General features: G+C 47.7%; 3 protein-coding genes across 3 annotated transcripts in view; 2 read left to right on the top strand and 1 right to left on the bottom strand.

Moving 5' to 3' along the window:
- The first annotated feature begins 483 nt into the window (after nt 1–483).
- Nucleotides 484–14,149, top strand: LOC144102172 (uncharacterized). The gene is made up of 9 exons (XM_077635486.1): nt 484–544; nt 1,272–1,431; nt 1,767–1,891; nt 8,387–8,431; nt 9,807–9,833; nt 10,579–10,839; nt 11,983–12,192; nt 13,866–14,000; nt 14,145–14,149. Exons 1-9 carry the CDS (start codon nt 511–513, stop codon nt 14,147–14,149), a joined length of 1,002 nt encoding a protein of 333 aa, XP_077491612.1. The 5' UTR covers nt 484–510.
- LOC144100977 (uncharacterized) overlaps nt 12,143–21,092 on the top strand; it is a 10,189-nt gene continuing 1,239 nt past the window's right edge. Inside the window, exons 1-7 of the mRNA XM_077633937.1 lie at nt 12,143–12,192; nt 13,866–14,000; nt 15,711–15,988; nt 17,066–17,178; nt 17,995–18,106; nt 19,620–19,772; nt 20,336–20,467. Coding sequence (XP_077490063.1) covers nt 15,737–15,988; nt 17,066–17,178; nt 17,995–18,106; nt 19,620–19,772; nt 20,336–20,467 — 762 coding nt within the window. The 5' untranslated portion in view covers nt 12,143–12,192; nt 13,866–14,000; nt 15,711–15,736. The remainder of the gene's footprint in view (nt 12,193–13,865; nt 14,001–15,710; nt 15,989–17,065; nt 17,179–17,994; nt 18,107–19,619; nt 19,773–20,335; nt 20,468–21,092) is intronic.
- The window catches only part of LOC144100975 (zinc finger X-chromosomal protein-like), a 27,660-nt gene continuing 20,654 nt past the window's right edge, over nt 14,087–21,092 (bottom strand). The window contains exon 5 of the mRNA XM_077633934.1: nt 14,087–14,461. Within this exon, the coding sequence (XP_077490060.1) occupies nt 14,405–14,461 (57 nt within the window). The 3' untranslated portion in view covers nt 14,087–14,404. The remainder of the gene's footprint in view (nt 14,462–21,092) is intronic.

The raw sequence follows: 21,092 nt of genomic DNA, 5'->3' as shown, positions 1-21,092 counted from the left end.
TGACCTTGCTTTCTGCGACTGAAGCGGCGAGTAGAGTTGTGGCTTTAAGAACCATGAGTAAACCTTACTAAAATCTTGCAATACTCGTACTTAGAGCGAACAGACACCCTACAAGGAAGACTACAAACCCAGTTGCTATTGGTTCATTCCAGGCGCAGTTACAGTAAGTGCCTGTACGTGTGCCTTCTCTTTTATGATGCTTCTGCGTTTGCGCTAAGTATTATGGGATAGGTACCTTGAATCCCAAGCTTAGATTTCATCGCTGCTATCACAAGGTGCAATCGAAGGCTTCATCATGCTACAACACGAAATGCTATTCGTCACTGACATACTTCCTCCTCCAGCCTACATACCGTAATAGAGGTCAGGTACAAACATTAGGAAGCGGCGGCTTAGTGCCTGAAGCGTTTTCTCGAATGCTTCGTGCCGGTCTGAGCACGCTTCATGCCTCCATGCTTAAAATATCGCTGTCTGTCCAGTTGTGAGACCTGGTGCAACCTCAGAGAGCCGATGGAGCCACTGACGGGGAGTCCAAAGCCGGCCGGTGAGTAGAGAGAATACTGTGACTCCTTTGTGATATCTGCTTCTGTAACCCGTGTTCACTAGCATCCGACTCAGCGAACCCACATCTATGAGAAAGCTTTATTTGCGCGACAACATGACATGATTAATGATGTTCATAGTAAAAACTCTCCGGGTAACAATGTACGCTTTTGAATAGCATAGCCGGGCTTCTAAGGTGCTTAAGAAGGAATTAAGCCCCTCGGGGGTGTAAAGTGAACTTCTTTTTCATCTGCCATGTATTGTGAGCTTTGTGGGTGTCGTAAATGCGCCACTTCAAGACTTTAAAGCAGATCATTTGGCTTCGGGACTTTTAACCAACCTGCACATAAATATCAATTTACATAAATATCCTGCGCATAAATATCACTTGTACGTAAAATCGACGCCCGCAAGCGGAGGAACTAAAAAGTGAGCACTACTGGTTTTTTTTTTTCCTAGCTTTTCTTCGAAAAAAAATATAAACTTGGATGGACAAATTCTCAAAGGGTGTTAAACTTCACGGTATCACCTTTTATTGCTCTCACACTCTGGTAACGACAATTTCGGTCTTGGAATACGGGAAAACAATAAATGGCATGAAGGTTCTTGCCTAGTCACGTGACGGGCCACCAAACTGTATTTCTCTCTTTCTCTCAGTAATCTTAAACTTACACACCACTTGGTGTCAAAATAAGCAAAACAAAATGTGCGCACATGTGTCGCTTCAGTGCGCAGGCTACTTCCCGGACCGCCCAGCCCGGTGTCGCTCGAGGGCATTCGCTGGTCCAGCATGTCCTGCTCCGAGTCGCCACCCGAATACGACTCGCACAGCCCGTCACACTCGCTGTCGCCTGCGTCCGACTTCTTCCATGGCGATGCCAAGGACGTGTAAGTACTGCCCGACCTAAAAAAAATTGAAAATTGGTTTTGAAGAAAGGAAAGGGCGCAATAACTGCCTCACTTATCTCGGTGGACACTTGAACCGCGCCGTAAGGGAAGGGATAAAGGAGGGAGTGAGAGAAGAAAGGAAGAAAGAGGTGCCGTTGTCGGTTCGCGGGTCGTCGTTGTTTCTTAGTTATTTCCTTTCTGCTTGACTGCATTCTTCCTTTAAAGCATGTGTGTCCATCCAGATGCAAGGTGGCAGTATAATAAACACCTAACGATCGCCCCAGCAATGCGTATTACGTGTGAACGAGTGTCTGTGCTCTCACTCTTCCTCGCAGCCAGCTGCCTTCGCCAGAGTGCAACATGGGCCGTCCCCTGGTCTACCTGGGCAGCGTCCTGGGCCTGCTCTGCGCCGTTGGAGGCGTCGCCACGGCAACCTTCGTGCTCTCAGGAGGAGGACGTGGTCAGGAGAGCTCTCTTAATGTCTCCTATGTAGCTGTCGCCTAGACTCCCTATTCATCTATCCATTACTCACGTAGCAGAATCGCGTCCCGTGGCTTCTGTGCTGTTGCAAAAACCTGCAGATGGCTCAAGGGGCCATTGCTTCGCAACAGTCCGGGGCTCACACTAGGACAACTGCAGTACCTAAGGTCGTTAGTATGCTGGTGGCGGTAGCAATGGTTTGTTTAAAAGAAATAGTAAATAGCAAAATAGCTGTCAGCCGAGCAAAGAGGTGCATGTTTATCGGACATCTGATATGCGGTCAGAGGAATAGGTGAGAAGAAAGACGACTGTAAATGACAGAAGAAAGGACAGTAGTGAAGGCTAAAGCACAAAAACGCGCTTTGTATGTTGCAACAGGCGAGGCCCAAGCACATGCGACAATCTGCAAGTTGTCAGCTACAACTTGGCTGTGGATTGATTAAAATGTCGATAGAAGACAATCTATTCGAAGGTAAAATAGCGCGTCGATGCAATCATGAATTGAAATCGTGGAGCTTAAGTCGCCTTATTACTCTCTTAAGTTTTAATTTTTTACCACCAACTGAGTTATGGAGGAAAAACGCTAAGGCGCCGGTGTGCTGTGCGATGTCAGTGCACGTTTAAGATCTCCAGGTGGCCGAAATTATTCCGGAGCCCTCCACTACGGCACCTCTCTCTTCCTTTCTTCTTTCACTCCCCCTTTATTCCTTCCCTTACGGCGCGGTTCAGGTGTCCAACGATATATGATACAGATACTGCGCCATTTCCTTTCCCCCACAACCAATTATTATTATTATTATTATTATTACAACCAACTGACACAAACAAGTTAGCCAGCAATAACGTTTCTTTCGGTTTGCCGCTTTTCTTATTTTTACTTTCTCTTCGCGCTCTTTTTCTGACCGTCCAGTCGGCGCAGACGTCGACGCGATGGCAAGTCTCGACAGCGCAGGTAACCAGCACAAGGCTTTGTTTCTCCTCAGGAACGCCAACGCTGTAACACCAAGAACAGAAGGCAATAACATAAAAAAGCCCATACTATTCAGTCCCCACCAAAAAGTAGCCGCGGAGCTCGAAAAAATAAAAAACATCGCATTCCTCACGTGTCCTAGAGTGAAAACTTTCCACATATACGCGGTGTATTATATCTGGGATTTATTCGATATCAAACAGAGGCAACATAGTGTGGGAGCCCGATGAAACGTGTCGGATGCAGGCGAGAGCTGGCAGGGGGTTCTCCTAAAGGTCACATTGGAAGCTGGGTGGAGAGACGCAGGACTCGACCCTTAGATGTTAACGTGTATTGCGGCATGCACCCGAGTGTGTCATTGCTGCGAGTTGGCCACCACTGCTTGCATAGCACACGCGCACACAACTCGTGAGAAGAGTCAGCAAAGGCTGCCTTCTGGGCTTAGGAGTGTGAACACATGAGTTCGCAAATAGAGGACAGGGGGCTAGGGTAATATGCGTCATCTAAGATTAAAGCCCCTCATACAGTAAACAGATGAGTTCAGTTTTTGCTTCCCATATCTTGAAGAGTAACGAAACATTTATCCGTACCAAACTTGAATATGCATCGACTATTTACAACCCCCATCAAGAATACCTAATCCAGGAGTCCAAAACCGAGCTGCTCGTTTCATCACATCCAAATATGATTCTCGGCTGAGCGTTATTAATATAAAATCTTCCATTGGTCTAACCCCCCTGTCGTCACGACGTAAGATAGGTAGACTGCCTTTTTCACAAACTTTATTATAATTTCCCGCAATTACGTGAGAGCCTTATTCTACCTTCCTTGAGATCCTACCGACGTTTGTTTAATTGCGAGAGTGTTCTGCGTATTCATGGTACCACTAAAGCTTTCAATAATTCATTTTTGCCAACTGTTATATCCGAGTGGAATGTACTCCCTGACGGTATTGTCAATGAAACCAACTCAGTAAAATTTAAACACTCATTGACTGCTTATTTCTCTCCTCAATTCCTGTAGAATGCCTTTTATTTACCTATTTATTGTCTTGGTAATTTCAATGCGTCTACTGTGTTTATTTGTGCTTGCCATTTATATTTGTGTTCTATCTTTGTGACCCGTTATTACCATTTGTTCCCCCCCCCCCTTATGTAATGCCCCATTGGGGCCTTTAAGGGAAAATAAATTATTATTATTATTATTATTATGATGATGATGATGATGATGATGATTATGATGATGATGATGAAATGCCTTGATGAAGTTGGCGAACCAAGCGGGAGCGATGTCGAATGTGTTTTTATCTTCCTGAGCTATTCTCCGCTCGCAAGGCTGCTTTAGTGCCGCAGCTAAGCGTTCAAAGGTGATCGTGCTTTCCTTGTTGCGTCTAATAAGACGTTCCGGCTCCCGCAGATTCTGACATGAATATCGAGCCCGTCGCCACAGCGAATGCCCCGGTTAACCAAGCGTCGATGCCGCCGCAAAAGCCAGGTTTGTACACAACTCGAACGTGCGTAGTATGGCTCGGAAGTCCAGTGGATAATATAACTCACACTATCGCAGTTTTCCTTTCCACCGTGACTGCTAACACTTCGTACTCACCCAGGGCGTACGGCCTTTGTAGCGTATACTTCTCAGCACTATTATTCTTAATGTGAAAAAGCATGCTTTACGTGCTGTCGGGTCTGCGTCGAGTTATTCCACTGGCAATGCTCAGACTACAAACAAAACATGTCCGAGTTCTTATTGCGTCATTACTAGTTTTGTGTGCCTTGGCTGCGAAATACCTCTCTGTATGCATGCAGCGCTTCTGAGTAGGCTAGTGGTTACTGAGGGTAAATAAGCGATGCTACCAATTAAGTACTTTTCCCCAGAGGAGTTATTGAACACCTATCGTAGAATGTTACCCGGTTTCAGTGTTCTGGCTAAGTACAACAAAATGCTCGTTTGCTGTTCTTCATCAACAATGAAACCTTGTAGAACTTGAACTTGCATTTAAAAACAATCATTCTGTTGCGTCGGGTGATACCGGATGACTGGTTCCATGCACATCACCGATGAGGGCTACTTTCTAAAACGCAGGTCGGACAGCTCTCAAGAAAGAAAAGTGGCTTACGCATCCTAAGAGCAGCGTCTCGAACACAGGTGAACACGCATTACTGTGCGATATCACGGAATCGATCTGCTCGAAACACATTCCTCTCCTATACTATGTCCTTTTTGAAATGTCTGCATTTCTTTTTACTGTCAGCTAGCGATAATAGCACGCATGACTAAACAGCTGTGTAAAAAGTCTGTCGAGCTTAACGTCAATTTCGGATGATCGGCCAGATCGTCCTTTTTTCTGTATGTTATGTCCTTATTTACTTGTTTGTTTCAACACTATGCGTCATGTCGTCATTGTTTTTATATGCTGGGCAACTTGACCTTTATACAGGGCGGCATAACTTTTTCTTCTGTTTGTTCTCCAGCTCCACAGGATGATTACGATGAAGACAGCATAAATTTGGCTTACAGTGAGTCTGTTTTTCTTTATACACGCAAGGGTCATGAATAGCATTTTTCGCAAAAAGCATGAAGAGTACAATGGCCCTGCTGGACTCAGATTTCCTGTTACGCCCCTTCCGCTGGCTTAAAAGCAAAAGAGCATGCGCAGTCAAACAGGTGGCTTCAAGTGCTTCTGCAAGCGTTGTGTCCGCTTGTCACCTACCATCGCGTAGGCCTGCTTCATAAAGGTGCCAACTACTCAGAACTTAGAGTGATAAAATGCTACACCTAGTGGTTGGACTTACGGGTCTTTATATATTGAAAATTTGCTGACCTTTTCTTGTGTTTAGCAATGAAGTTTCAGGTGTTGTTTTTTTTCGGCGAGTACTACTCTCGACCGATGACTGACAGTTTCCTTTTTTTGATCATACACGTTATTCCTGTGCTGTCACTTAAAATTTATCTAGGGTTTAATAATAATAATAATAATTGGTTTTGGGGGGGAAAGGAAATGGCGCAGTATCTGTCTCATATATCGTTGGACACCTGAACCGCGCCGTAAGGGAAGGGTAAAGGAGGGAGTGAAAGAAGAAAGGAAGAGAGAGGTGCCGTAGTAGAGGGCTCCGGAATAATTTCGACCACCTGGGGATCTTTAACGTGCACTGACATCGCACAGCACACGGGCGCCTTAGCGTTTTTCCTCCATAAAAACGCAGCCGGCAGTGCTATAGCGCCCTCGCTCCCTGCATCCGCCAGACCGACGTCATCTGGAACGCGTCAGCCTGAACATTTTCTTTAGCGGTAATTAACACACAAATGGTCTTTAATTAGTGGAAAGCACTTATGACTGTGCTTGCAGAAAGGAATGCCACTGTAAATAAAAGCCCCGCCGCGGTGGCTCAGTGGTTAGGGCGCTCGACTACTGATCCGGAGTTCCCGGGTTCGAACCCGACCGCGGCGGCTGCGTTTTTATGGAGGAAAAACGCTAAGGCGCCCGTGTGCTGTGCGATGTCAGTGCACGTTAAAGATCCCCAGGTGGTCGAAATTATTCCGGAGCCCTCCACTATGGCACCTCATTCTTCCTTTCTTTCAATCCCCCCTTTATCCCTTCCCTTACGGCGCGGTTCAGGTGTCCAACGATATATGAGACAGATACTGCGCCATTTCCTTTCCCCAAAAACCAATTATTATTAATTATTATCTGTAAATAAAAACAGTAACGGAAGGTAAATCATAAAACTATTCAACAGAAAGACAAGTGAAAGCTCATTTCTAAAACTGCCGTGTTTTCGCTGTGTTGTTGAACATGAGGGTGGGGTATCGCTTTCTTGATCAAGTAACTGCCATAAGTGAGTATTGGTAGAAAGAGAGAGAGAGAGCAAACAGATGGTTTATTTACACACACAAAGTGAACAAGCGAGGAAAAAAGCCTCAGGGTGCTTGCCAACGTTTCGACAATAGGCCTTGTCTTCGTTTTGGCAAAGCGTTCATCATTGGCGGGGCTTAAATAGGCCCGGTGAGGGGGATGAGGGCGTGAATTGGGAAGGGGTAATGACAGTTAACAGCGCTACGCTAGAAGATTATGCTTGGCGACATTGTGCAGCCTTTCAGTTCGCAGAAGCGTGTAAGGTAGCGGAGCGATACCTGAAATCCCGCTACTGAGCTACTTAATCAAACGGTACACCAGCTCACCATGCCATTGGTTTCTGCACTTTGTTAATTATCTCCTTTGAGTGTAACCTCTAATCGATAGCCAGCTCCAGCTACGACTCACATGTCAGGAATACGGACTTTTTTATTAAAACCGAATTTCCGAAATGGAATTCGGCGTTCCTTTATCCGTATCTTTTTTTCTTAAACCTAAAAGTTCAACCCCCAGCCAGGTATATCTCATTGGCTCGCTAGCCTTTCACCGTGATTCTGCAGGCCTATTACTGGGCGTTACAGAAAGCCGACAACTTGTAGACGCTCGATGCACAACTATTCTCAGAATGCACTCACATGAAATGCAATCTGTGGTATAGTGGCGTGCTGAAATTTTTCGGGCGGGAGCCATTTACACAACAAGCTGATTTTATCTTAAACAAAGCATCGTATTGAGCAGACAATATACTATAATCCTGGCTCCTATAGAAAAAGTTGTGAATTTCTTCCAACATTATGGCATTTTAGTTTCAAAACATGTGCTTTGATTATATTTCGCTGCGTTTTGAGTTTCTGGCCGGAAATTTTCAATAAAGAGAAAACTATGAACTTTACGTGCCACTGGAGAAAATATGGACCTTGGTCGTTCAGCTATGTGCTTATGTGCATTGGTTGGACTGTTACGAGCTCTATTGAGTAATGAAAAGTTATTTAAAGTGTGGGGTTTGAATTGGGGCAAGATAAATACGTCCTCCCCGCTTAATCACGGCTGACACAGTTCAAAGCCGCCAGACCCCACCCCGTGATTGCGTAGTCTGTGTGGCGCCCTCCCTTGTTATTTACGGTAACTAACCAGGGAATGCGCCCCTCGCTTGAGGCGAAGCTGCTGCGGCTGGGTGCATCGCGGGAGAGCCTACACAGGGGACTGCAGGGCAGATCCCCACAAACGCCAGCTGCAATGCACGTGAATTCGATTACTTCTACTGACCCTCCTCTTTCCCACCCCCCCGTAAACGTGTTCGCACTGACTCCTACCTTTTCGAGAGCTTCTGAAGAGCAGAGAAGCGATATTACTTTCGCCATATTAGCAAGCTGGCAGCAGTGCTTCTAAATGTGGCTGAGAACAAGCATTTTACGACACTAAACCTATTTTCATGGTTGCTGCTCCTGCGTTTCCGTTTTTAAATATATTGATCACATTTTCCATTTCCGGGTCTCATTAAGATATGCTAAGGCTCCCATCCTCAGCGTTAAGTTGTGCAAGAACCATCTTCGCTGTTCATCTAATAGACCTACAGCAAGTTTAAGACAATTTCGCAATGAAATTTTATGCTTCGCGGGTGAAATGGCTTGTTGCCTTTTTTGGTGCAGACGAAGAGGAAGACCTCCCCAGCGCCTACGAGATGCGAAGATACGGTATGTATGGCCATTATTCCTTCACTCGAGTTTTGCTGCTTCCATTATACATCAACATGCACTTTTGTTTGTTCTTGGGTTCTCGGCTCCAAAGTAGGCCACGTCACCAGAAACAGCCCTCAATTGCATTTCTCGGCGGCCAGTCACACACTAGGCGATTGGAGATATTTAGGGCTTCGACAAGTTGGCCGGTGTTCATGCAAGATCGTTAACAGTTGATGTGCTGGCATGCGTGCTTGCATACGACGCGACGGTTACCTGTTCCAGAAAAAAAATTGGCCGATGATTCGGGTACGATACTGAGTAATGAGAAATTTCAGCGTAGCTATTGAAGTACTTGGACTGTAGGCGAGCGGAGATGGAACACACACTGCCGAATGGCGCTGGCGCTGGACCTCGGCGGCGACAGACCTCAGAGGAATCTAAGCCCTAAAACCGAATACGCCTATATGGGAATGACCTGCCACGTTGGCTCAGTGATTAGTGCGCTCGGCTACTGATCCGGAGTTCCCGGGTTCGAACCCGACCGCGGCGGCTGGGGTTTATGGAGGCGAAACGCTAAGGCGCCCGTGTGCTGTGCGGTGTCAGTACACGTTAGACATCCCCAGGTTGTCGAGATTATGCCGGAGCCCTCCACTACGGCACCTCTTTCTTCGTATCTTCTTTCACTCCCTCCTTTATTCCTTACTTTACGGCGCGGTTCAGGTGTCCAACGATATATGAGACAGATACTGCGCCATTTCCTTTCCCCAAAAAACAATTATTCAATTATTATTATTATATATATGGGAATGAAAAGGAAGTAAGCCTTCCTCTCGCGCACTCCCTTTCATAAAAGGGAGTGCGCTAGAGTAATAATAATAATAATTGGTTTTTCGGCGAATGTAAATGGCGCAGTATCTGTCTCATATATCGGCGGACACCTGAACCGCGTCGTAAGGGAAGGGATGAAGGAGGGAGTGAAAGAAAGGAAGAATGAGGTGCCGTAGTGGAGGGCTCCGGAGTAATTTCGGTCACCTGGGGATCTTTAACGAGCACTGACATCGCGCAGCACACGGGCGTTTTGGCGTTTCGCCTCCATGGAAACGCTGCCGCCGCGGTCGGGTTCGAACCCGGGAACTCACCGCGTTTTTTTTCCTGCGCTGTGCTGTTCGTTCGCTCTTTTTCATCCCCCCTCCCCCCGTGTTATTTCGCTCTGCCGGTTACGGTGCCTATACGCCGCCGCACAATGCAGGAATGGACGCCCAAAGATCTGCGCTCTAAGCCAGGAAATTCAATCCTTTCGCGTCCTGTCCGTTTCAGTGGTTGTTTTTTTTTTATCTTCAGGCTCGGTACAAGCATTTATTGGCAGTTATTTTTGGTTTATCTTCCGCAGCTGACGAGCTGATGCGGCATTCCAACGGTGAGTGTTGAAGTCGATATTCGCTGAATTAGACAATGCACGGTGCTTTAATTATTACCCGTCTGGCTTACTTGCGCAGTGCAGCAGCACGGCGCTGCTCGTCAAGTCTCTGTTTTTTCGTAATTTCCTTCTCGTGCATAAATGTAGGGGACATGCACTATTAAAGCCTTACGCAGGATTAAAAAAATGGCGGCGAGTTATCGATACCGACAGAGTAGGAAACATGCTACTTCGTGTGTTACGTACTTAAGTGACGTGAAAAACTTAAATATAGGTTCCTTAACTTTTCTCATTCACTAAGAAAGGAAACAGTGCCTGAGGCAGTCAAAACCTAACAAATATGCAGCTTTAAACTCTGCACTCACGAGACACTGTTTGGTTTGCGGTTGGTTTAACGTCCCAAAGAGACTCAGGATATGAGGGACGCGATAGTGAAGGGTCCCGGAAATTTCGGACCACCTGGTGTTCTCTAACGTGCATTGCCATCGCACAGAACACGGGCCTCGAGATGAACAGCCATCTCGGACGAGGTTCGTGCTAGGAAGACCGGCGGCGGATCATGAACAGTCATCTCGGACGAGGTTCTCGCTAGGAAGACGTGCAGCATTGAGAGTGTAACAAGCGTCAACGCTAATCAGCCTCCGACTAAGCGTCAGATTTGCGACGAATGACGGCTCCCGTTAAACCTTTTGCACAATTCGTTGCTTAGTTTCTCCGGCAATTGTTTCTTAATATTCTCTTACAGATTTCGCAAGGTTTCGAAGAACACCAGTGCCGCCTCCGTCCACAGTGACCAGCACAGAGGTGAGGAAGGCATTCGGGTTTGGGCGCTCTCCGCCCATCTGGCGCGACCGGCCGGCAACGACAACGATCAGCCTCGGCACCACGCCACTTCAAGAAGCGACCACGGAAAGCAGCTCGCTATTCACCGGGTGGCGCTCCAGTGAAGACGCCCTCCACGAAATGCGAGAGGACACCGTAGCGTCTCGAGGTCGAGCGAGTGAAGGTAATTCCTGCGGCCTCGCTGTCATCTTATCGTGCATTCAGAGTGTAAACATGGATGGCCTCTTTTTACCGCTATCGGTCGGCCTGTTCAGTGAACCTAACCTGCTCATACTGTCCGCATCATTTTCATCAAAGAACTCGGAGGTGTTTCGAAATGTGATATTACGCATTCACTTCTTCAGTGACTGCATTTCTTTTTATCGACTTATTATGCCTGACCCGGCAAAATTTTCATTGACGCTTACCTACTGTTCAATAAATGTTCTTGAATTGTAATTTTTTTTCTCTATGCGAGATAACTGCAGACTGTGGGAAATATTCAGTTGGAGGTCAGTGTTCAGTTTTCTCGTAAAACCACGCCTAAATTACAGTGCGCGGGTGTTCTCGCAATTTCCGAAAAGGCCCGCAAGGAGAAAGGCAACTGAACCGATCGCATTTAGCATATTTTAGGCATGATCAATGAAGCATTAGATGAATACAACCAGAACCTCATGACTATAATTCATTTTTGCACAGATACTCAACAAGTACCATCCCTACCTTATGATCTCTCAGTGTGAAAAAAATACGAAATAAAATAACTTCACCAGGCACGAACCCTGCAATTTTTTTCACTTTTATTTATTGTCCTGCGGCCATCCAGGAGCCATTCTCTCACGCGTTTAATACCAGGTAGAAACAAGGTCCCTTTGGCGGGAACACAAATTCTTACGGCTAACAGAAAAAAAATTACTGAGGTTCAACCCGGCTGAGCATAGTAAGACGAGCGAAAGAAGGTAAGCACACGCCACACACTTTTATACAGCGAACGGTGCGTCAAGCGATTTCCGGCAGTTGCGAGATTGCCGTCGGCTCCGCACACGCAGCTGTGGCGAGGCGCAGCGAATCACGTGGCATGACGTCAGAGTCAAGCCTCCGCTCCACCTGGTTTGAAGGTCAAATTTCAGAGCCACATGACCTTCAGCTTTGTGCGGGAGGAGTACAGCTTTCGCTCCAAAAAATGTGCAGTTGCTGAAATGGCGGTGCTACGCGGATACCGCAGTGCACTCTATGACGAACCCGTTGCCCTTTCAAACCTCCTTTATCCTCGCCCAGAAAGTTCTAGGCAAGTAAGACGTCATACGCCTTAAAAATTTCTCTCCAGAGACGGAATGGCCCCTCCCCAACTTCGAAGCCGTGAGCATGCCTCGTTCTGCTGGATTCGAGCAGACACGGTCCAAGGCGAAGTCACGAGGCAGCGGGATTAAGGTGATCGAGTCGGGCGGCATCAGCAGCGACACCACCAGCACCAGCACTGGCGGCCGCCGTAGAGGTCTTCTGGCCCTGCCCTTGCCCACCAAGGTGTACGGTCCAGGTGAGACATTTTACTGTATATAGCAAGACCACACGTCGGTTGCAAATTCGGGGTTTACGTCGATCGAGCTATAGTCGGATGCAACTCAAGAAAGCAGTTATTCCGCCCCTCCAGCCAATGGCGTTAGCCGATTCTCATGAACCTGCTAGCATCACAATGCAGGGGGGGACTATCCCCTTTCATCTCCCCCTCCCTGCATTGTGACGCTAGCAGGTTCATGAGAACCGGCCGATGCCATTGGCTGGAGGGGCGGAATAACCGCTTCTTTCTTGAGTTGTATCCGACTATACAATGCTATATCCCGAGGCAACTGAAGGTAATGTTATCATTACGCATCATGACAGAAAGAGAGGAGACAGAAAACGGAAAGGGTAAATGGAGATGAGGTGACGAGAAGGCAAGAAATTAAAGCTCACAGATAAATCGCGCACACTCATGCATTTAATGTCGACAGGCAGTCTTTTACCCATGCTCCCTTCAGTTACTCCACCGACAGTCTGAAAAGCTTCGTGCGCCATGTAACGTGGTGGCTACGGTCTCAGCACCGCAGCCTTGTTGAAAGGTCTGGTGTCCGGCTAGCTCAAGCCCATCCGCTGGGACAGTCTAGGGCGTTTAAAAGTGGATAGAGGTAGATCGCATATGCCATAAGGTTTTCTCGCAACCATAGCTGTCACTCGCCGTGCTGAATATCATGCCAATGAATTGGAGTTTGCGGATATGAACTCAGTCCCAGGTGGGCACAGAAAAGTCAACCCGCCTCTTCAACAAAGCTGGTGAAAAGGTGTGGCGTGTGTACTCTCAATTGAAGGATTCAATAGTACGAGAGGTAGAGAATGCATAGTTTTGAATGTCAACGCAGGCATCTGTTTCAAAACAGAATTTCAAGGCAGGGATGCTCACGTGGATACAAGTCGCGATGTGCTATCGTTATTCTCTAATCTTCTTTTATCGTTGCTTAAGGAATACTGAGCACAAACTGAATTTGGCTTGCGTAGATAGCTTTTGTTAGTTAGAAAACTCCCCTTCCCCCTCCTCTTCTCCCCCAAAAAATGACTGCAGGTGTCGCCACCACCGAGCGACTTCGCAACTAAACTGCGTGCGTGGCCTGAATATTCCGCGCGGATCCCAAAGGCTACGATACACAGCCATTAACATAGAACGGTGCCAACCAGTCCTTCACGGCGACGACTCACGTGTTTTAACGCGATAGTGTTAAGGCTCCCATTGTGCAGAAAATCCAGCGCCGTCGTCATCGCCGTTGTGAGCTAAAAATTCCCGGAGCAAGCAACCTAGATCACGTGACCGTGTGGCGTCATCACAACCTGCCCACCGGACTGTGAGCGAACTGACCACCGTGGAAGGTGGCGGTGCTCGGGAAGAGCAACCTAGGTAGTACAAGGCCCACCGATGGCGCATCGCTTAACCGCTGCACCACTGCTCCAGGAGTGGTATGAGGACTCCCAGGGATCTACGAATGTAAAGTAGAGAATTACTACCTCCGCATTTACAGGCATTAACCAATTAACGCTATTGCGTCATAGCCTTAAGGCGGAGCTTAAGTGTCCCCTCCAAATTCTTTTTAACTGTCAAAGGTAATTGGATGTTCTCAGTGTCCCTGTAAACCATGTGTGCCTGCGTGTGTATGGTCACGTGTACGCCATCATCTTCTTCAGGACCCCGCTCCCTGCTGTGCCTGGTGGCGGGCGGTGGAGTGCGTCGTGGCCCTCCTCTGAGAGAGTGCTCTCACCTGGTGTTGGGGGACCAGGTGCTCGACCTGCAGCATAGGGTCATCAAGCCGGCCTGGAGGGGTAACGCGCACCTGCTTTGTCTCACTATGCCATACTTAGCCAGCTGTAAAACACCTCAAGCCATAGCCGCACTAATTCGTCACCGTACCAAATTATTATTCATTTCCAACAGGAGTTGAGTTCACCCATCAATTACGTGTTCAGCGTGAAGGTATCTGCACCGAACCATTAGTAGCTCCAATTTTATGCAACGTCTTCATTTCATCGATCAGGAAACGTGTCGAAGACCTCATCGAAAACTTGGCATTTGTTGAGCATACAACGTTACTTCGATGACTGTCTCGTACTTGTTAATCTGAGCCGCTAACGTAAGATAAAGGCAGTTGCCACGAAAATCCTTATGTAGTCACAAATCCTTCCAGTGGTCTGCAGTTCACTTTGGAGCTCTCCAAGCAAGGGTGATTTCAGTTCTTGGGCTTGATGCCACCATTTTCTTTAGCGACTTTCTTCATCGTTTCTTCCTGAAAAAATTTCGACTCTTGCCGAATAAACGTCCACTTTTCTCCTACCCAAAACTGAGCATAACATCCTCAATACACCGGCTAGGACATATATATACCACTAGTGAGCCGCATACTTATGTGCCAACATCCCAGAACATTATGTCAATATCCTCCATTCTCTCTTGAATGCCCATTAGCCATAGAGTCACCACATTACCCCTACTGACCCCCTAGTTCATGGAGTGCTTGGCTCGCCTCGGAACAGCTGCAAGAACAAGCCCTCGCGTAGGAATTCTCGCAGCCAACTTACAGCTCTTGAATGCCCATTAGCCATACAGTCACCACATTACCCCTACTCACCCCCTAGTTCATGGAGTGTTTGGCTCGCCTCGGAACAGCTGCAAGAACAACAAGCCCTCGCGTAGGAATTCTCGCAGCCAACTTACAGCTCTTGAATGCCCATTAGCCATGCAGTCACCACATTACCCCTACTCACCCCCTAGTTCATGGAGTGTTTGGGTCACCTCGCAACAGCTGCAAGAACAGCAAGCCCCCGCGTAGGAATTCTCGCAGCCAACTTACAGCTCTTGAATGCCCATTAGCCATACAGTCACCACATTACCCCTACTCACCCCCTAGTTCATGGAGTGCTTGGGTCGCCTCGCAACAGCTGCAAGAACAAGCCCTCGCGTAGGAATTCTCGCAGTCAACTTACAGCTCTTGAATGCCCATTAGCCATACAGTCACCACATTACCCCTACTCACCCCCTGGTTCATGGAGTGTTTGGCTCGCCTCGGAACAGCTGCAAGAACAACAAGCCCTCGCGTAGGAATTCTCGCAGCCAACTTACAGCTCTTGAATGCCCATTAGCCATACAGTCACCACATTACCCCTACTCACCCCATAGTTCACGGAGTGTTTGGCTCGCCTCGGAACAACTGCAAGAACAACAAGCCCTCGCGTAGGAATTCTCGCAGCCAACTTACATCTCTTGGATGCCCATTAGCCATACAGTCACCACATTACCCCTACTCACCCCCTAGTTCAAGGAGTGTTTGGGTCGCCTCGCAACAGCTGCAAGAACAACAAGCCCTCGCGTAGGAATTCTCGCAGCCAACTTACAGCTGCCAAGCTGAGCAATAAAGTGTATTCTCTCTTTCTCTGTCCACTTTGCATAGTGTGGCGACAAGGTAATGAGCTTCGGGCCAACATTTGCACCTTTCCTTTTATCAAGTATCTTCCTTTCCTATTATTTTCGCCCCGCAGCGTCTGGCAACCGCGACCCTCTCCCCATGACGTCGGCCGCGGTGGCCGAGCAAGTGCGCGCCCTTCGCATGGAGGCTGCTCCGGGCATCCGGGTGCTGGTCGGCCTGCGCTCGCTGGACGTGGAGAACTACCTGCGCCTGTGGGCGAGCCGCTCGGGGCTGGTCTCCTCAGCCAACCTGGCCTACGAGTGGCTGCGCCGCACCGGACTGGACGGCATCGCCCTGACCAACCTTGTCGTGGGCCGACACACCGTCGACGTATACGTCCAGTTCCTCAAGGTGGGCGATATCGCGGAAGGAGATGGAGAATGTCCCACTAGTGTTAGGCTGCGGATGCTGCCAGTTCGTTCCATTGGTTCACCAGTGCTTAAACTAACCTAAACACTGTTTGAGACCATTACGTTTGCAGCTAAAATATTTTGCATTATACTAAATGAATCGGCTATGCTATTATCGGCTCAACGAATAATTCTAATTTTAATCCGGCAAAGAAAATTAAACAAAATGAAGCGAACTGCTCCTTGCGTACACCACTAAGCTAACCTCTTGTCCCTATTTCTGTCTGAGGGAAATAAATGAATCAAGACAAATCAAGCATTAGGCGAGACTGTGCATGGCTCCTCATAGAGTGTGTTTGTCAAGTGACGCACTTTAAAATGCCGCAATATGCTACGTCATACAATTAGAACCCAAAGCAAGAGTTTGTGCTACCCTGACTGAAATTACAAGGAAGGAGTGAGCGTAGTAGGGACACACGTGCCACGCAGGTCAGACAGCCTATAGTGACAGAATGCGTGCCAACTGATAGAAACGTTCATCGGGACTGGCAGAGAATCATGTAGAATGATTGCCAGGAAATATACGTTGACCAAATACGGTCCTGCTTGGTCCGTACTTGGTCCGCAGTATGTGATAAATTAAATAAATAAATATGACGTTGAAAAGATGTAACAGGAAATCGCTTAGAAAGGCTCTTAACCTCATCATTTGACTTGTCTGATAATTATGACGATTGGGCGTTAGTGGTCTGGAGGTCTTGTGCGTGCAACACATGGGGTCCGACGGACGAGAAAATTCAGTGCAGTTCTGTTTTACTGCTTTAACTGTACGCCATATCGTTAGTACGTAGAAGGTAGCGGAGTTTAAGGCACAGTTCTGAATTGAACGACAGCTGCATAAAATGTCATTGACGAAGCGGCGCAAGTACGAGACCTCTGACGTAGCAACTTAGGAACTTGTTCACTGCCTGCAATATTCATTCCACGTAGAAGTTAACATTAGATACAATCTCGTTCGTATCGAACAGGTCCGCTGACAAACCACCTTTTCTTATCTGTCTCTGTGATCAACGTATAGCAACTACGGGCTCTGTTCCGCGAGGACTACCTGATCGTGTTCGGCTTCCTCCACCGCGAGAGCCACGAGCACGACGACGCCTACACCGAGGCCGCCCTGCGCACCATCGCCAGGTATTGAACACGCAGAGAATGAAGATGGTTGACATGTGCAGTCTTGGTCAAAAGTCTTAAGGCCACAGCGTTCAGCTGCAGCGAAATGAATGTTCCTAGAATGCTCCGTGCAGCGGATCATTCAAAACACAAGTCAAGCAGGAAGCTTCTCTGCCGCAAGAAGAAACATTCTGCTAGCATTTCAAGGTAATTCAGTCTTTAATAATAATAATAATAATAATAATAATTGGTTTTTTGGGGAAAGGAAATGGCGCAGTATCTGTCTCATATATCTTTGGACACCTGAACCGCGCCGTAAGGGAAACGATAAAGGAGGGAGTGAAAGAAGAAAGGAAGAATAGGTGCCGTAGTGGAGGGCTCCGGAATAATTTCGACCACCTGGGGATCTTTAACGTGCACTGACATCGCACAGCACACGGGCGCCTTAGCGTTTTTCCTCCATAAAAACGCAGCCGCCGCGGTCGGGTTCGAACCCGGGAACTCCGGATCAGTAGTCGAGCGCCCTAACCACTGAGCCACCGCGGCGGGGCCAGTCTTTAATAGTGCCGTAATGGCCCTGTTATGCGGCTGAAGCGAGAAGCCTTTGGCCTTAAGGCTTTTGAGCAAGGCTGTACATGAACACGAATATGAGCGTGAATGAATATGTCCAGCGCTTTTTCACTCTTATGACGCACCGGGGCCACAAAATGCAGTTCCGTTCGAACGCGTCAATCCAGCGAGAGATCCTAGTGCGCTTTGTTTATGCCGATTTCAATTTCATTCTTATTTCACAGTTTCATTCTAATCCGCATTGAGTGGTATGGGTATGCAATGCAGGCTGTGCAGCTTCACCGTCTTCGAGTCGCACGACGTGAGACCTCGGCCGTGCCGCTCGTTCGTGCTCAACGCCCTGGGCTCTTACCGGAACGCCATCTCGAACGACACCATCGTGAGTGGGCACGCATTCTCATCACCTACCGGCTGGTCGCACTTCCTTATGGTCAACGGAGGAAAAGTGCTGTATTTCAACCTGCAACCGCGTAGTTGCAGCCCTACCGGGCAGCAGATGCCACCGGGACAAAAAAGCTCCGCTGAATCTAGCCTAGAAATATTTTAAGCGGTTCCATCTTGACTTTATGCCATCTTTTTATCCTTTTCCGCTAATGGCTCATGCGGCACAAAGCCCCGCTTTCCATTCGTCTTTAGAGACATTTAGTGTAGCACGTAACACCATCGCTACCGCTTACCGCAACAGCGCCGCCACGCATGCGTAGGTCAGCCTGAGGGCGACAGATGGCGCCAGGAGCCGGCTATCTGTGCGCATGCCTGTCGGGTCGGGACCAATCAGCGCGTGCCCACTGGCGGCGCGCGGTTTATGGTAGCGGTACGAGTAGTGTTCCTGTATATGCTCCCGCAGAGCGGGAGCATATAAAGGAACACTAGGTACGAGCTGTGCTGAACGCCTCTATTGGCTGAAACCCAGCGCAGTGGCGGGACACGACCTCTTTTGAACCAACCGTAAAAACCAAAAAAATGCAGCAAATGGGGGATCGATTCATTACATTATACCAGTAACATTGCCGTTGGTCAGTAATTGGTCATGGGGTGCTATAGCGTCATTGGGCAAACGGTGTTTGCTGCGGTATATAGGGGGTGTTTAACCTCCCGAAGCTGCACATGGACATGACCTAGGCAAAAAAATCGATGGAATGTAACTGGGCATTCCAATAGCAATCAAATGGACTCAATAGGGCAACCAATTAGAATCATCAATCAAACTGGGCAGCCCGCTCGATTTCTACGCTTTCAAATATATAGCCACTGTAATTGGAACATCCAATTGGGAAGCGCAACAGGAGCACCCAGTTTTAATCTCTAATTGGAAACTCCATTTGGAAGCCAACGATTTTCTAGACTGGTATCAAGCGAATTTATTATGTTCCTATAAAATTGTTAGCAGCGTAATCTACTGAATTATTTTTCAACATTTCTACCATAGCTGCAGTCATCATTAAATGGAGCTGCCCCTTTAGTTGGGCAGCAATTTCATCTCCGAATTGGCATATCCAACCTGTTCCGATTGGAGCTTCCAATTGGTTCAAATTACACAACCAGAAATTTTCCATTAGGAAGTCTTAGTAGAATATTTTTAATCCAATGGTTTTTCTTTGGCTGAGAAGCGTCCCGATTGAACATTCCAACAGGAGCTTCTAATTGGCTCCAAAAACACAATTGGAGAATATTTTTCATTTGGAAATTCCATTAACCAGTTTTTTATTTTATTTTGCCTGCGAATAGACGCTGGGGGGGGGGGCTCCAAAATAAGTTCAATCACTTGGAGTTATTTAACTTGCATTGACATCGCATATTTGGGAATAAGAAACCCATAGTCATTGGTCAAAAGGTGGCCACACGATGTTTTGCCATCACAGAGCGAGCAGTCACGTGACCGCGGATTTCAGGCTTCCTCGATGGCCAAAATCCGGCGCCTCGGACTACCGACGGCCCAAACGTGCGTGTCTCTAAGCCTGGCTGTTATGCGGTTCCTGCTGTACGACCAACCAAGGCGACTCGGCCAGATATGCCACAACTACTTCCCCGAGTCATACTCGATGGTGCGTCGAGCAACTCATACAGCTTCTCCCAGATGGGGACTAATTGAACCTGGTCCGTATTGGAATATTGCGGCGTTTTAATGGCAAAGGGGTTGCTTTCATTTCAAAAGAAAACTCTATAGTCTAGAAAAGGCAAAACAAGTTAATACTGGTGTCGGCGCCACCAGCCGTAAAGACAGCATTTTCTGCCCTGATCTTTCAGGCTAGTCTACACCACACTGACTTCCAAACGGTCATCACGGAGCTCTTTTTCGGCCTTAATGTCACGAGAATTGAGCGTGTGGCGGTAAAAAAATCGTATATGTAACTGCAATTTTCTCAGCAATTAATGCGTATTTTTTGCCGAAGAAGCATAGCCACAGACAGCCGTATAATCGATTTTTATTTTACTAAGAGCGAAAACTGGATTATTTGTCCCCGGAGACCCTTGATGCAACAGTTCCAAACACATTCAGTTAATGTTACTTCCCGCTGCAAGGCACGGGATCGGCTTACAGTCAGCTCTTTCGCTGAGCACCGCGTGACGTCACAGTGACCGTATCAGAGCGCCCTCTGCCCCGCAGCACTGCCGCGAGTGGACCCAAGTGAGGTACGAGCGCGGCGCGGAGGCAAACACGGCGCTTGTGCACCGACGGCCGATAGCTGTCGCCGAGATCCTGGATAGCTTCGACAACGAGACCACACTCGCCAACAAGGTGTGTATGGCGCGCGCCACGCACTGCCATGAGCAAGAGGAATGACGACCGTCTGTTACGAGTCATTACAATAGTAGGATTCAACTTCTGAAAAAAGCAGTTGGTAACAATGGGACACGTGGTCCGCCGCGTCCTGTATCGCTCCGTGACCAATCGTAACAGCAACCAAAATCAATTTTCTGATGTTTTACTACATCAAACAAGCTAGATGCATAAAAATTCTTGACCTTACAATTTCGTCTGATGGATATCTTTTGCTGCGAGAGCAGTGCTACCGTCATCTCTGTGCTGTCGATTTATTTCTCGATAAGAACATATGGAAGGAAAATAAAGAGATGCCAAAAAGAGCAGCGTAAAAGAGCACTTATGTACACTCTTCGCAAAAAGTTTAGGACCCAGAGCGGCATGCTTATAAATAAGCCCTCTAGTGGAGAACTTGTCAAACCCATGAGAGCCATAACGTTCACAAGAACGAGGATCACAGTTCCGTTTACATTGACGAGATTTGTAACGCTGATTATGTATAACGATCGAGTTATACACGTGGCCCGGGAAAAACTCCTTTGGTATCTAAACTTTTGGCAAAGGCTGCATGTACACGCATGTACACAAAGGCATGCGTGTA

The sequence above is a fragment of the Amblyomma americanum genome, chromosome 8 (genome assembly GCF_052857255.1).
Source record: "Amblyomma americanum isolate KBUSLIRL-KWMA chromosome 8, ASM5285725v1, whole genome shotgun sequence".
Taxonomy (NCBI): domain Eukaryota; kingdom Metazoa; phylum Arthropoda; class Arachnida; order Ixodida; family Ixodidae; genus Amblyomma; species Amblyomma americanum.
Note: the sequence above shows the minus strand (reverse complement) of the source record. Positions and strands in the feature narration are given on the sequence as shown.